Source organism: Sciurus vulgaris (assembly GCF_902686455.1).
Source record: "Sciurus vulgaris genome assembly, chromosome: 15".
In the NCBI taxonomy this organism is placed as follows: Eukaryota; Metazoa; Chordata; class Mammalia; order Rodentia; family Sciuridae; genus Sciurus; species Sciurus vulgaris.
Window position 1 is genome coordinate 87,991,011 of NC_136476.1, and position 16,325 is coordinate 88,007,335.

General features: G+C 61.6%; 1 protein-coding gene across 2 annotated transcripts in view; it reads right to left on the reverse strand.

Annotated features, from left to right (window-relative positions):
• COL5A1 (collagen type V alpha 1 chain) overlaps positions 1–16,325 on the reverse strand; it is a 140,028-nt gene that overhangs the window by 39,871 nt on the left and 83,832 nt on the right. For both annotated transcript variants that reach the window (XM_079111865.1, XM_079111864.1), the window contains exons 24-32: positions 16,134–16,178; positions 15,091–15,144; positions 11,747–11,791; positions 11,193–11,246; positions 7,485–7,529; positions 5,521–5,574; positions 3,472–3,579; positions 2,634–2,687; positions 1,755–1,808 (exon numbers count right to left, since the gene is read on the reverse strand). In XM_079111865.1, the coding sequence (XP_078967991.1) occupies positions 1,755–1,808; positions 2,634–2,687; positions 3,472–3,579; positions 5,521–5,574; positions 7,485–7,529; positions 11,193–11,246; positions 11,747–11,791; positions 15,091–15,144; positions 16,134–16,178 (513 nt within the window). The remainder of the gene's footprint in view (positions 1–1,754; positions 1,809–2,633; positions 2,688–3,471; positions 3,580–5,520; positions 5,575–7,484; positions 7,530–11,192; positions 11,247–11,746; positions 11,792–15,090; positions 15,145–16,133; positions 16,179–16,325) is intronic.

Consider the following 16,325-nt stretch of genomic DNA (forward strand, 5'->3'; position numbering starts at 1 on the left):
TGGTGAGCCGTGCCCTGGGCTTGGAGTGGCAGTGGATGGAACATCCCTGATCAGGGCTGGATGTCCAGGTGCCCCACAGAGGCTGGGAGTGGCTCCCACCTAGTTCAGGCATTGGTGCCTGGCAGGAGCCTGGCAGCTCTTGGCGTGACTCAGGCTTTCTGGTTTGTCCGGAGGCCCCCAGTGCTGATGCTGTGGACAGTGGCCAGTGGGGGCCAGTGGGTACCCAGAGCATCTGTCCAAACTCGCAGGATCAGCGAGGGAGAGGCTGAGGCATGGAGGGCACAGCCTCAGCTGGCCCCATGTGGTCCTCAGTGGAGAAGTGGGGTGAGGCCACATTACCAGCTGCCAAGGTCTCGTCCCCTCTCCTGGAGGTTGTCGTTGCAACACTGTCGTGGAGAAGGCCCTGGCACGGGAGCTCTGCAGCCTGTGCCAGCATGTCCAACATCCAGAAGACCCAGGCCACTGCCACCACGGGCACCTCCAAGAGTTCCAGAGGACAGCCTTCCCCAAACGCACTAGTCAGGCTGTCTTGAGAAGGAAGGACAATAGCCCGAAGACAGGTAGATACACAGCCAGCAGGCAGGAAGCTAGACAAACAGATGACAAATAGGAGGCAGGTGACAGGCAGTTTAACAGGTGATAGGAAGATAGGTAAACAGGTGATAGGTGAACAAAGAGAAGATAGGAGGGTGACAGGCAAAAGGAAGATAGAAACAGATGATAGATGGTAGATGACAGGTAGATAAACAGATGACAGGTGACAGGTGGCAAGCAGACAGATGATCAACAGATGCTTGATGATGGACAAGTGGGCCGACAGGCAGGTCTGCAGACCTGAGAGACTTGGGTGGAGACCGTCTCCCGCGGGCCTGACATGCACCCAGGACGGTGCCCGTTGGCATGTGCTCAGCCGTCCTGGGTCTTCTCTGTTGCATCCGCCAGGACACGACTGCTCTGTGTGGGACACTCCTGCAGAGCTGCAAGGGGCACTGCACCCACAGCTCTATGTGCTTGGGCAGTGGGGAGACAGCAGAGCAGAGGAGCCTGCTCTGTGGACGCCCCCACAGGTGGTGCTCTGTCCCCAGCACACCCATGGACCAGGCGGCTCAGAGACCCAGGGCCAAGACAGCCTGCTGGCCTGACTGGCAATGCCCAGGCACCATGGCTCCATCAAGGAGCATCCAGGGCAGCTCCTGCCAAGAAGGCCAAGGCCAGCAGGGACTCCACCTAAGGTTGGGGACATGGCTCTCTAGCCAAGTGCCCAGAAGGCCTTTGTTTAGCTGACAACCGCAGGACAGCAAAGGCATGGTGCCCTGGGTGTGTGTGCAGCCTCAGCCACCCCCTGGTCACCAGGGATGACGCATCTGGAGATGGTCACTGCAGCTGGTCCAGAGGGACTCCAGCCTGCTCAGGGAGCTGGTGGGCACCCTCGGAAGGCAGCTCCCGTCCCCCCTTAAAGCAGGCCTGGATAGGTGTCACAGGCAGGAAGGGGAAGCTGGGCAGCTGCCTGGCAGGTGTTGACCAGAAGGCTCCATCCCCAACACTCCTTTCTTGCCCGCTGCCCCTTCCTGTCACAGAGCCGCCACTCCAGCCGCTGCGAGAGCCGCCAGCACTGAGAGCTGAAGGCCAGGCCCAAGACCAGCCATCTGGAAAGTGGTTTTGGTGGCAGGGTGGGGAGAAGTAAACAGCCATCGGGAGGAGCACCCGCCACACGCAAGGCAGAGAAGCAGCTGCCCCGCTAGGCCCGTCCTTACCCTGCCGCCCTTTTCTCCGTTGGCGCCAGGGAATCCAGGGAATCCAATAGAACCCTGAAAGAGAGATTGGGGAGGAAGGAGGAGAGCTGGGCCAGGAGGGACCACCCTGCCTGCCCCATGGGGCGGAGCCCACAGCCAGACACAAGCTCCACCAGCCCAGCGCGAGGCCCCCCACACCCCCATCCCCCTGAGCACAGGCGTGATCCTACCACCTCCACGCCCACCCCGCACCCACCCCTCTACCCACTCAGTCCATGCTCAATGGCCCAACGTGCCCTGAGCATCTGACTCCACATCTAAGCTCCGAGGCCGAGCTAACAGACCCCTCCCTGCCCTCCTCCCATACCCGAGGGTATGGATGCTGGCCCAACTGCGGAGAAGAGGGACCACCTACTCCGAGCATCGCCTGGCCCCCGTGTGAGCACTGGCCTGTGGCCTGGCTCGCGACACCGCAAGCCTCTAACTGGGGCAGGCGCCTGGCGGTCAGGAAGGCAGGGCTGGAGCCTCAGGGAGCCGTGCCTCCGAGCCCACGGGCGCGCTCCACCAAGCCCGCAGGCGAAGCGGGAGGACGCTGTTCCAGGAGCTGTGGCCATGGGTGGCCAGTGGGCGAAGGCCAGGGCAGACCACCAGGGCCCCGCCGCCCACAGCCGGGCAGGTTCGCCCCCTCTCTGGAAGGCTCCACTTGTTGCCCAGGCTCCTCGTTTGAACTTGGCCAGATTAACACCAATGGCTAACAGAGACCACAGGAGCCCCAGCGACTGTATCACTCAGCTAATGTCACAGAAGCCCCCAGGGGCGGGGAACAGGCGAGAGAGCACTGGACGAGGCAGGGAGGGGCCACCCACCACCTGCCGGGACACCTAAGGCGGTTGAAAGTACCTTTGGTCCCTGCCTTCCTGGGTATCCTGGCAATCCGGGGACTCCGAGCTTTCCCTGGGGAAGAGAAAGAACACCCTCATCACATGGTGAGCAGGCATTTCCCCACAGTCTCCTCTGGGTGGACAGGAAGTCAACGGACCAGAGCAGGAGGCAGCATCCAAAGGCCAAAGGCCAAAGGCCAGGGTCACAACAGAGTGCCCTCTGCAGCAGAACCTCTGAGCACTCACGGGATACAATGGTGCCCCACAGTCCCTGCACTGACCCAAGAGCAAGGGCCCATGCCCACACACTCGGGGACAAGCACCCCCCAAGAACGTCCTTATCTGTGGCTGGTTCTCAGCCTCCTGCTGGAGCCCAGCCATGCAAGGCAGGGTGGGAAGTTTAGACATTTGCACACCCAGTTCTTCTGGTTAGAGGGACGAGGTGGGGCAGGGGGCACCTCCCACAGCTGGACAGGGCAGGCTGAAGAATGGCCGCCTACTGAGGGCCGTGCCTTCCTGCTGTGGTGGGGACAGGCTGCTCTCCTCAGTGCGGAGGCAGGAACTCTGGGACAGAAATGCTCTGTTTGGCTGGCAGAGCTCAGAGCCCCAGCTTGGTGGTGCTTGGAGCGAGATCTCCTCTGAGGACAGCAGAGAGCTCAGCAGGGCCAGGCTCGGGACAAGAAGAGACCAGCCGCTCAGTGTGCACAGCCGCCGGGAGGGGCGGCAGAAGCAGAGATGGCCCACTCGGGACCCCACCACCCCACGCCAGGGGCAGGCTCAGCCAGAGGCCAGGGGCCTGAGAGCCTCGGTGGAACTCAGTCCTCCCCAGGCATGGCCTGGCACCCAGGGTCACAAACCTTCTCCCCCGTGGGCCCCAGAGGACCAGGATCACCATTGGGACCTCCACGACCCTTCGGGCCTTCAGGGCCATCTTCTCCCCTGGGACCAGGTGGGCCAATCTCCCCCTGCAATTGAAAACAGAGGAGGTGAGGGGGACCCCACAGTCTCCGCCCGTGGAGGACTCCCGCACGGTCCTGGAGGCGAGTCTGGATGGAGGCCTCTTGTGGGGAGAGCCACTTGGCCTCCTGGCCTCACTCAAGCAGAGGGCCTGCTCCAGAGCCCATTGTGGCCAATCACAGGTCGCTGCTGGATGGCCCTGCTGTCCCTCTGCACCAAGCGTGCCCACTACATCCTCAAGGGTCCGCTCTTCCCAATTACCTTGTCCACGTCAAGGGCCTCTTGGCTGAAATGACTGGTAACCATGGAGGCTCTGAACAGCTGCTTCCCCGAATGCAGCAGGACAGCTGGGACATGCCTTCTTCTGGAACCCCAGCACTTGGAGGCGGGAAGCCCCTCACTGGGCAGCTAGCTGGCACACCCAGGGCACAGGAGGCCCCCAGAACACACGCCAGGGACACCGGGCTTAATCCTGCCTTGTTTGACACCCCCAGGTGACAGGTGGGGAGGATGAGGGGACCTGGCAGCCTGCTCAGGCTGAGGACAGCACCGCTGGCTCTGAACGGCTGTCCTGGTGCTCTCGGTGGCCTGGGGCCAGTCCCCTGACCATCTGTTCCAAGAGCAGAACAGCTGGACAGCCCACACCAAAAATGTGTACAGCAGGGATGGGGACCCACAGCCTCATTTGTCTGTGGGAGAATGGGACCCCCAGGGCCTTCCTCTGTCCTCCTCACTAAGCCTCCAGCATCCACCAAGTGCCAACGGCCTGCCTGCTGGCGGGAAAGCATGACAGTGGCAGCTGCCCTGGTGGGGTGCGTCCTGCTGCCCCTTCCACCCTCATCTGGCCACAACCAGGGCCTGGTACAAGGACCTAGGGACATTTCTGTGTTTAAGGCTGTGCTCTGTCATGTGGACCCCAAGCATGCGTGCTGAGTTGTCGGACACAGGGTGAGGAGGCCCTCCACTCCCAGGCACGGTCTGAAGGAACAGTCCCCAGCCAGGACATCAGTGAGACCTCCTGCCTCTCCTCCTTCCAGCGACGTGCTGATGGCTTCTGGCATTGGCCTGCCAGGCGGGACCGAGCACCAAGCACACGGGGCCTGTTATTCTGGCACGTTCTGTAAGGTGTCCTCAGGCCCCGCTTTGGAGGAGGATAATCACGGCAGCGGATGACAGGCCACGTCAGCAACAGATGTCCATGCAGGTGTGTGTGCAGCTGCCGTCCGACTGTACCCCGGGGAGGTGGGGGGCAGCGCTTCCCTTCTGCCTAGGCTCTGGCTCCTCCTGGAGTTGCTGGAAACCAGCGGCAGCCACTACCCTAACCCCGAGTCGCTCCTACAGCCGTCCTCGCTTGCCTGACAGCACAGCGGTGCTCTGCCGGTGCCTGCCACCTGAGAGCCCCTGCTCTCCAGCGCAGCTTCCCCAGCGCTGGGGTTAATTATCCACAGAGACAGCCAGGTTGTTGGGGCTTCCCCCGCAGGCCCAGCACCAGACTGTAGAACACTGGGTCACACGGGGGCGTCTTAGGGCTGAGCAGGGTATGGCCCTGCTGGTGATGGGCTGTGGCCTGGGTAGGTCCTCTGCTCCAACTGGTTCACACCCATGACCTTGCCCTCCTCTTCCTGGCCACCCGTCCTCACCCCCCTGCCCTCCCAAACTGCTCCACCGGATCAGCCAGGAAGCCCCCAGGGACGAACCTGTGTGGGACCCAGGGCAGAGGGCTGGCGAGCACGCTAACCCTTGACCCCAGGTTCACACAGGGAAGCTGAGGGTGAGGTGAAGCCGGGCTGCAGAGAACCAGGCTCCTGGGCTCCAGACCGCCCGGCCAGAGAGCAGCAGTCCCCACAGAGGTGGCACTCCATTCCAGGAAGACTCTCCATGGCCACAAACCCTGCACCCCTCCAGCAGGGACCCCATACCAGCCCTCCTGTCCGCAGCTGGACACTCACCCGATCACCCTTGATGCCCATGTCGCCTTTAAATCCAGGGAAGCCGTCTTCGCCCTGGAGTGGGACAAGAGAGCACCCTGACCCACGGCAAAGTCCCCTCCCAGGCGCCGCTTCCCCACCCCACACTCGGCACAGAGAACCGCGACCTCAGACTGCCGTGGGAGCCCTGCACAGCGTGGCCTGTGCCCGGCCCTCATGAAGCGTGTTGCCGCTACCCTGCTGGCACGGTGCCCGGCAGCTGAGGCTACGGCCCTGCTGGTCAGGGGCCTGCTTTGCCTGTGCTGTCCTGCTCGGAGGGGTGTCGTGAGCAAGCCCACGCCTTGGCATCGTTTCTCAGAGCAGCTCTGTGCCTCCTCTCAGCCCTGTGGGCCAGGAGTGGGTGAGCAGGCTGACGTGAGGAGGGGCCTGGGTCTGCTCAGGGGGCATCGCAAATAAAAGCAGGAACAAGCTCTCAGACGGGGACAGGTCACTGGAAGCCAGGAAGAGGCAGCCCTGGCCTGTGGGGGAGCTGCACACATTAGTGGCAATGGTGGATTTGGGGTTCTGCAAGGGAAGGTGTCAATTGCCAGTGACCTGCTGTCCTTTCAAACCCCTGGTCTGGACGTCCCCCCAGGAAACCACATAGCAAAAGCCCCTCTAGACTTCCACAGTGGGCACACCTGGTCCAGGGAGAGGGGCTGCGTCTCCATCCAGGAGGAGGGACAGGAGGTATCTGAGGACTCAGCCCCTGCTGCCCGCAGACTGGCACACCTCTCCACCCAGCGGCAGCCCCGAGACCCCCGTCCGCAGTGTTCATGTAGTGCCCACGGTTTGTCCCAGTGGCCAGTGTCTGCTGGAGTGCCAGGGCCATGGCTCCCTGCCACCCCTCCCACCCCTCCCAAGGCCCCTAAGGACAGCCCAGGGACTGTCCTGGAGGACGGTGGCCTCCGTGCGATGCAGTCACATCCACCCATGCAGTCCTGTTGCTGGCAGGACAAAGCTGGGACTCTGAGAGGCCACCTTCAGAAGGGCAGACAGTCCCCTGCAATGGACCCACCCTAGGAACCAGTGGGATGGGGATTCTGAGACTTGGGCTCTGACAGTAACCTGCTGGAGGGGACGCCTGCCTCTAAGGGACTGTGCTTGCCCCTAAGACCAAGAATACCGGTGGGCACCATCCTGGGACAAATAGCTCAGAAGCCCCAAGTGCCCTGGAACGCAGGCCTAGGGTCCTGCCTTGGGAGGGGCCAGGGCCACACAGCCCTGGAGCCACAAATAGCAAGGGCCTGGATGGTGGCGCTGGGCCTCCTTCCAGAACTGAGAGGACAGACGTGGCCATCCCATCTGCTCACAGCTAATGATATGGCTACTGCTGGCCACTCTGACCTGGCCAGCACACGGTGCCCTATCTCAGATTTTTATTAACCAAATGACACACACAGGCCAAGTCTGCACCCATGATGGGCACATGGCAGCATGCTGAGCGGGGGCTGTGCTGACTGATGCTGCCCAGGCGTGCTGTGCCCGCATGCGCCCTCCCAGCCAGATGGGCCTGCAGGCAGGCCTTCCCACCTGGCCCAGCTCTGCTGCAGGAGTGCGAATCCCTGCAGCTGCTGGGCTGCCCAGGAAGAACCTAACTGCTGAGCCCTCGGGCACTGGCCAGCTGCCTGGGAGGACGTGAAGTGGGGCTGTGCGCAGTGCCTGCGGGTAAGCGGGCCAGTGCGCATCTGGGCCAGCACCCTGGGCATGGGCGTGCGCCTGACGGATGCACTGCGCCCTCCAGGACACATTACAACCATGGGGCCTGCCGCAACTGACTCATTCTCCTGCTGCAAACGCACTTCTGCACAGGGATCTGCTGCCTTCAGCTCCCTGAACCCCACCCTCCTCAATCGGCTATCAGCACAGCCACTGCTGTGGGCCACCCAGCGGTTCCTGCCCCGGCCAGGCTGGGCCACAGCTGGAAGGCACAGATGCTCACTCACCTTCTCGCCCTTGGTGCCCTTCAGACCACGGATGCCATCCGCCCCCTGTGCAGGGAGAACAAGAAGAGAGCGCATGAACGCCAGCCCCTGCTGAGCCTTGAGAGGCGTGAGGCCCCACGCCAAGAAGGCTGCGAGCAGCCAGCCCTCACCCGTGAGCTCCTCCCACGAGGGCCCACCTCAGGAGGGAGAGGCTGCTGTGGCCTCAGAGGCATCTCCTGTCCTCGCACTCACTGTCCCTGGCCCGCGTGAGGCCCAGAGTGTCCACAACTCCTAGCCTGGCCTCTGAGTTTGCCCCTCTGTGCAAAAGACCCAAACTGTCCCTGCGCTCGACTCTGAGCTCTGGATCTGCCCTGCGAGGTCCCACAACCTGCTGCCAACACACCCGCCTAACAACCCATCTCTTTACTGTGCCCTGGAGTCCTGAGGAGGCACCAGGACTGGCTCTTGCCTCTGGAAGCAGCCCAGACTCGGGCCTGCCTCAATTCCCTTCTCTGGAAGTTGGGAGGCTGACAGTCCTTACTGGTGTCTGCTGCGGGGAGGGGAACACCTGCACCGCCTAGGGTGCCCGATGCGTGTCGGCCACGAGACACCGATTGTCTTGGTTCTGCATCATCGTGAGTGCAGTGTTACAACGTCCACTAATGGTGTGACCGTCAAGCGCCTGGGAGCAGCCAGGACACGTCTCCCCTCTGCCACACCCCACTCAGGAGCAGCGACCTGCCCCCCACGACATTCCCTCTGGGTCCAGCACCCCGACTGGTGGAGGGGAAATCTGGGGAATGGACTGAGGATGGGCGACCTTGCGGACAACACCTCTTGACCTCAGCCCTCCACACAGGTGACTTTAACTGGCCAAGCCACATCCTCTGAGGACCCAGGGGCTGCTGGTCACCCTCTTGTGGCCAGAACATTCCACAGACTTGGTTCTCAGCTCTTCCCTGAGGCCTGGAAAGGGCTGGAGAGGGGGTGATGGAACCCACACCTCAGAGGCAGGGACCTGGCTTGGGCACCTGGAGGGACAGCAAGTGTGACTTGGCAAGGCCCTCAGTTCCACCGCCCTGGCTGCGAGGTGCTGGGTGCTACGCAGGCAGAGGCAAGGCACACAGCTCGCCTGAGACCCTGACAGCTGTGGCCTTGGAGCCCGGGACACAGGGCCAAGCTCTTGCCTGCCCAGCTCTGGACGCTGACCTCTGGTACAGAGCAGAGGCATGGGAGGCCACAGGCTCAGACCAGCTCTCCTTGTTCACTCACCCTGACCCCAGACACACCAGCAGGCCAGTGCCCCTGGTCCTCAGAGGCAGCGGCGACAGCATAGGCCCAACTCCAGAGGTACCTGCTCACACCTGAGGCTCGTGGCTCAACAGGAGCTGACCCCAACAGGGGGAGGAAGCCAACCATGCCCGTGTGCCACAGCCACGTCCACAGGGGCAGCCTCTGCAGCCTGCTGCACATGCCCTCGCCCCCCGAGGGCCCCAGCACCAGGGAGGTGATGAAGGCCACAGTCAGGCCGGGCCTAGCCAGCAGTCTCCAAGCACTGCGCGGGGTTGCTGGCAGGACACCTTCTCCCAAGCCGTCCTGGTCAGAAGCCCCAAAGGAAAGGGAGCAGCAGGGCCACTGGGCTGGCACCTGGGGTGCCTGCTGTCTCAAGCTCCCGGGCAGCTGGTGGAGCAGGACCAAAGCTGCAGCATCAGAACCCGCAAGGCAGACCCTGGGAGGGGGGCTTGTGAAGACCAAGGTGTGGCTGGAGTGTAGACAGGATGGCGGCACTGCATCCGGGTTGAGCCCCTCACCGAGCTCAGTGCTGAGGGCAAGGTGACGCAGGCTTCCTGTCCCTGGCCCTCGTCTGGGCACACGCCTTGCCTCCCGCCTAAACTCCTGGCACAGCCTTCCCCCTCCTGCGGGGGGCTGCGGACAGCACCCCTGGCCACACCTTTCTGAAAACAAGGGTGAGACCAGAAGTTCTGCCACCGTGGGGCCCACAGTGGGACCAAGTGGCACTGCTCGAGTTCCGGGCGGGGCCATCACATGATAGGGGTGGTCAGCAGCTCCCCAGCTGGTGCCCCCTCCCCAGCCATCAACTATCAGTCCCAGTTGAAATCAGCCTATGGGGGAATCCATTAGGTCCGGTGGGCCAGCACCTGGGGAGGGGGCTTCAGCAGCCAGGAAACAGTGGTGGGGAAGGAGTCCCTCCGCCGCAGATGTGGAGGCAGCCCAGAGAGGACAGGTCTGCTGGGGCCTGGGTGTGCATTCACACTGGGGTCTTCTGGGAACCCACCCAGTGGCTGCGCCTGAGTCCAGGTGATTTGATTTTGCCCAGGATCAAACTCTGAGCCCCCAAAGGGCAAGACAGAGAGAAGCTCCAAGGTTAAAGGTCAGTGAAGGGAAAGGGATGCCTGGGAGCCTGCTGGGCCAAAGCCGGTGACCCCAGAATGCACGTGGTGACACCTAATAACCAGGGTGATGGTGGCACGGAGGCCAGGGTTGGGCACAGCTCAGTGCCAGGCACATGCTTGGCACGCTCAGGTTCTGGGTTCTACCCCAGCACCAAAAAGAAGAGGAGTGGGGGCCTGGGGTGCCCTGGGGACGGGATGAGGAAGCGCCTTCTAAGAAGCAGCGAGCCTCCGACACAGGCCTGCGCCCCGGACATCCTGACCTCCTGAAGGGCAGTGAGAAGTGACTCTCCGTGGCATGACAAAATCCACCGGGCTTGCTGCGGGAAAGCTTCCGGGAGACGCCTGACCCACGGGAGGGTGGCTCTTTGGCTGCTCTCGAACTCGTGACGACTTTGGCACTCAGGCACAAAGGTGGGACGCTTGACTAGGAATCAGCAAGTCTGTATGAGTCCTGCCTGGGCATCAAGTTCAGTGGGATTTGGAGCAAGTCAACAAAAACCAGGTCCCAGAGTCTCCAGGGAGGCTGGATGAGGACCAAGCTCTGCAAACCATGCAGACCAGGAGCAGGGCAGGGAGATGGCCACACGTTCACACAAAGTCATTGCACATAGTGCGTGTGTGTGTTTACTCTTTGTATCAAGTTAAAATCATTCTGAAGGACGGAATGGCCTTCGTGTTTTGCGGAGGGGAGGCCTGGCACTTTGAGACACTGCGACATCGTGGTTCTGGGAGACCCAGCCCGCACACTTCCTCCGGGCACAGCTGTGCAGCCTGCAGGGAGCCATGGCAGACCCAGTCGGTGCTGGGGCAGCAGGACCACGCTGTGGGCATGCTCAGGAGCTCTGTGCCCATCTCACAAGGTTGCAGGCATTTCCACACGTGAGTAAGTGGTCATCTGCACGTCTGTCTGTCAAGAGCTCTGTCCTGCCTGCTGCTGTTGCCTTCCATTCTCACCCTTCAAACGTGCAATCCACTCCAAGAAATGTTTCCGAGCTTCCCTGTGCAAGGGGCCCGGTGCTCTGCCCCAGCTGATGCTGGACTCGGGGCACGGGCACAGTTAGGGACATGCAGGGCCAGCGAACGCTCTCCTGTCCCACAGATGGCAGCGCTTTATCAGGCTGACTGGAAATTGTGCCCTGCCCTGAATCTGCCCTTCTTGGTGCTGGCGAGCCACATCGTCCCCTACCTGACGGAGCACCAGGCTACTCCAGGACTGGGGGAAGGGAGGTTTACAGAGGAGCTCCCCAGAATCAGCCAGGCCAAGTCACCCCTGCCCTGACCTCCAGGAAGACAGGGCTGCACGGGTTCCTCTCACCTTGACTCCTCGGGGACCTGGGTAACCGATGGGACCCTGGGGGCCAGGTGGACCCTAAAACCAAAAAGAAAAGGCCATCAGCTCAACTTAGGCAAGGCACCTGGGTAACTACAGCCAACTCCTGGGTCCCTAAGTGAGAGACAGCGGCTGGTTTCCACCAGTGTCCGATCCTAAGAGGCCCTTGGGGGACACCAGGGACCTGCCCCAACGGCAGAGGCAGCAGGTAGTGTCCTGGGATGAGAGGGGATACCCCAGCACCCCACCAGCCTTGTGGGAGTGAGGGAGGGCCCAGGAGCAAGACCGGCCGAGGCAACGTGGGTGCCTGGAAGGACGGAGCTGCCACCAGGAAACATCCCACCCGAGGGGCCGCAGGGAAAGCAGCAGGCTTCCTGCCGAGGACGAGGAAGGGATGTCCCTCAGCAGCTGGAGGGCTTGCTGATAAGCCTCCAGAGCTCACAGGGCAGGTCTCTTGGGAGGCACCCTCCTGCCTCCAGCCCCAGCCCAGGACCTGTGCAGCCAGTGCAGCTGGGGCAGTGGCTGCAGCAAGTACCCACCTGGCCTCCTTTCTCTCCTGGAGGACCTTCTTTGCCAGGGTGGCCCTGTCACAAAAGAGAGCCTCCATGAGTCAGTGACACCTCCAAAGCAGCTTCCCTCAGGCTTCCCAGCCAAGAGGGCATTGCTAAGGTCACCAGCCAAATGAGCGAGACCAGACTGCAGGACCAGCCAGGCCCACGCAGTCTGCAAGACTGAGCCCTGAGTGCAGGGACCCAAGGGGGGCAGGCGGGCCGGGCGGGCAGTCTTGTCATCTCACTGAGGGTCCCCGATGTCCAGGTCTCCATGTGGGTGCCTCCAGCCACACCCCAGGGGCGCCCAGGAGCTCATGAAGGTGAGGACCTGCTCTGGGGAAGCGCTCAGGTCCCCTGGTCACCTCTCCCTACCTGGGCTGGGCCAGTTCTGTTCTCAGGAACGTGCCTGCCTCTGACTTTCCAACCCCGGTGGTCCCTAGGTGTGACACCTCGAGTTCACGACTAGTGAGCTGAACATAGGCCACTAAAGACAGATCAGTGCCCACCACGTGGAAACAGCACAGGGAGGTCATGTGGGGGTGGGGCTGGCTGGCAGGGTGAGTCTGATTCTACCCCATGTATCCCCGACCTGCTGTGCAACCTGGGGTCAGCCACTCTCCCTCTCTGGGCCTGCGCCTCCTCACATGTCTAATGAGAGGGGTGGCGATGCCTTCAGCTCACAGGCTTTACAGATCTGGGACTCTCCCTCCAGACACCACAGCGCTGTGGAGACCAGGATCCTCTCCCGGGGAGTGTGGGTGTCCTTGTGGTATTAACAGTAGGAGCCGAGCTGATGCCTTTGCAAACAGCCCATCACCACAGCAAAGAGTCCCAGTGGAGAGCTCCCTGGGGTCTGTGGCTGGGAGGCTGGGCGGCCTTGAAGGACACGCAGGTGGAGTGGACCTGCCTACTGCTCTGGCCCCAAGGGGACAGGCTTGGCCACCCCACCTTCCAGGCACGATGTTCACATCATGGTGGCCCTGGGTCAGGGTGGCAGGCTGGACCCAACCAGAGCCAGGGAGGGGGTCCTGCCTCGGCCGCCCTGGGTCACCTCCTCTGTCTCCAAGGCCCACTGCAGAGGTTCCAGTAAGGAGCCGGGCAGGAGGCGTCCGAGTCGCCTGGGGAGCCAGCCTCCTCTGCCTGCGCTCTAGGAGAGGAGCTGGGGTCCGGGCACCGAGAACTCTCGTATTCACCATCCGCGCCAAGTCTGGTGGGAGGCAGAGCGGAGTGCAGTGCCAGGCCTTTGCGAGGCCAGGCGGGCCCTGCTCTGTCTACAGGGCTGCCTTTTCCCAGTATCCTGCCATGAGCATCACTTCCAAAATGGGAAAATAATAAGCTTAAATTATTTGCATTTGACATTTTTTTGATCAAAAAAGTAGTATGTGTTCATGGCAGACAATCAGGCAGGTGGGAAGGATGAAGTTCCTTAGGGCCTCGGCAGCCGCAGCCGCGTGCCTCCCATCTGCCCATGGGCCTGCCCACGGGCCAGTAGAGCCGGCTTAACTCAGGAACTAGGTTGTGAGCGCTTCCTCTCCTCGCCGGATTTCTGCCGAGTCGACGTTTACTGACTCCATACTATGCCAGGGACCCTGGGGCGCCCCCCGCTCCCCCGTGGGGGGAGAACAACTTAAACACCTACACCTGGTGTGGCCTCAACTGCCTCCCGCTTCTTCACCCATTTGGAATCAACCTCCCTGACTCCAAAGTCAAAACCAGCCAGTGCAAGAGCGAAGGAGCAGTGGCCCTGGTGGGGGTGCGGCCGGTGCTACCGCGAGGACAGCTCCTCCCATCTCCCCTCTCGACGCACACAGGAGGGGCTGCTTCTGGGGCAGCCCAGGGCCTTCCTGTCCACCTGTGGTCTTGACTGTGAGCACGCCACATGCAAGTGTCCGCCTGTGGCCTGGGGAGCTCGGGAGTGGGGCAGCCTGCAGGCTCCAGGGAAGGGGCCCAGAGGCCCTCTCCCCACGGAACGCGGAAGGAGGCTGTCTTCAGGCACCATTCTCTGGAGGTCTCCATGTGGGGACCAGGCTGAGGCCCAAGAGGGCACACCTGGGAAGGGCATGGGGCTGGCCATGGGCCCAGGGCACGCCTGGTCTGCTGCAGAAAACAAACAGGAGGAAGGATGCCAGTCCCAGACCCATGGTGAGACCCCAGAGATGAGATGGGTGGCTCCATGTCACCATCGGGTTGACCTTCCTGATTGTCTATAACAAAATGTCACTTTTGTCTTTACAAAATGCAGTTAGATTTAACAATGGATTCACAAGTGACACCCTGGAGAAGATGAGCCGCTTAGCACCCCAACTCCCACACGGCTGAGCCCCTGCACGTCCCCACAGAGGTCCCCATGGAGGTGCAGCCACTGCAGTTCATGTGCTCAGGTCAAAAAGGGCAGTTTGTGAGTCTCAGACTCACTGAACCAAATGATCCTGGAGCGCAGGACAGGTGCCTGGTAAACAGTCGCCTATCAGTGGTTGACATATTTAACTTTCTGGTGTAGTTTTTAATGGTGTTATTAAAACAATAAAATCCACTGTCTTAAATAATTAATTAGCTAATCTTGTTTTCTGAAATGGGCTCTCTTTCAGTAGTAGCTGAAAACTCTTAAAAATTCCCAAATTAGCTGGGCGTGGTGGGCATGCCTGCAATCCAGCAGCTCAGGAGGCTGAGCTAGGAGGATGGCGAGCTCAAAACCAGCCTCGGCAGCTCAGTAAGGCCCCAAGCAACTCAGCAAGACCCCGACTCTGAATAAAGTATAAAAAGAGCTGGGGATGTGGCTCAGTGTGAATTTAATTCCTGGTAAACAAAAACAAAAACAAAAACAAACCCAAGCCCAACCAGCCCCACCCCACAGGCAGAGGGCTGGGTGTGCACAGGGGACTCACACGGTGCGGTGCGCACACAGGACACCAAGGGGCTCCACCTCCCCCACCTCCCCTTCCACATGGCTCGGCCACATGCAGGACTTGCTGCTGACAGGGCTGCACACTGGGCTCCCATGCTGGCCCACCACCCGCCCCACCCCATGCGTGGATAGGAGAAACATGGCCAGCCCATGGCGGCCGGCGTCCAGCCCAGCCCTCTTCACAGTTCCAACCTCAGTGACCGAGAGGCACGCCCTAGGAACGACACTGCTGCCTGGGCAGCCCCCGCCCTCCACAGGGACAGGTCTGGGGAGCATGTCCAAGACCCAATAGTTCTGAGCAACAGGCTCAAGGCCAAAGGGGCGTCTGTTAACACGGAGGGCAGGTGGGGACCTCCAGTATTGTCCCCAGAGCCAGGGGTCCCAGCGCCCCACCCTGGGGAGGGGGCGGCATGGGCAGGCTACTCACCGGGGGTCCGTCAGCGCCAGGCATTCCTGGGAGGCCTGGTTTACCCAGGGGACCCTAGAAGAAACAGAGTCCATGGGGATGTGCCCGTGGGTTTACCCCATCCCTCGGCCGGTTTGCCCGGCCCTCGCTGAGCCCCAGGTTATTTTTCTGCCCCAAGAATGTCTGCTGAGGAGCTTGCTCAGAGGCCCTCTGCTCTACTGGTCGCAAAGAATCCGGCCTCCAGAGCACCCAAGGAGGAGCCCCACCTCCTGCTGTCACCGGAGCTTTGGCTTCATCATGGGAACAAAACCCCCACCCCACTGAGCTGCACCCTCCCCTGACGTCCCTGCCCACACGCCAGCTCTCCTGGGAGCTTCCAGGAGCTCGCCTCTGCTCCTCACCAGGGCGTCTGTTCACACCTCTCCCGCCTCCCACAGGGCCTGGTGACACAGCCACACAGTGTCACCGATGGGCATCCCACGCTGCACACAGCTGGCCTACGCCCAGCGGCCACCTGGGGTGGAAGCAGCCTTCCCAGGGATTCTGGTGCTCTCAGGACCTGGTGCCCATGCCCTGGGGTTCTTGGTGGTGCTGGCCAAGGTGCCGCGCACCCGAAATGCCCAGGCTGGGATGTGCCTCCAGCTGAAGAAGACCCAGCCCCAACCCTCGCATCGTGCCTGGGCTGAGTGGGTGCTGGGGGTGAGTTTAGGGTTGCCAAACTTAGCAAAGCAAAACTAAATAAAAAGCAACCACAAAACAAGATGCCCAGTTAGCTCCGAGTTTCAGATCAACACAGCTCAAAAGTAACCATGTGTCTTATATTTTGTATTCTTGCCAAATCTGGCATCCCCAAAAAGAGCTGGAGAGTAATGAAAGAATGAAGTGACTTTATGAATCAGCACAGGACGGAGATCCAAGATCTTCCCCACAGCTGGCTCGTCACTTCCCAGGGGCTGAGCTGTGGCACCTCCCGGGGAGCACAAGGCGCACACAAGCTGGTGAGGCCAGCTGGCCTCCCAGGCCTGCACCAAGAAGTCCCTCAGGCCCAGCTGGGGCCCACCTACCTTTTCTCCTGGAGGGCCGATTGCACCCTGGGGGCCCGGAAGACCCTGTGGGGAAGAGCCAGGCAGAGGTGAGAAGGGCAACTTGGAGCCCCTCCGGTCCTCCTCCCACCTTCCCGCTGACAGGCACCAACCCAGGTTCCAGTCCCATCTGCTCGAAGTGGGGACAGTGACGTGGGGGGCAGAGTTCAGTCC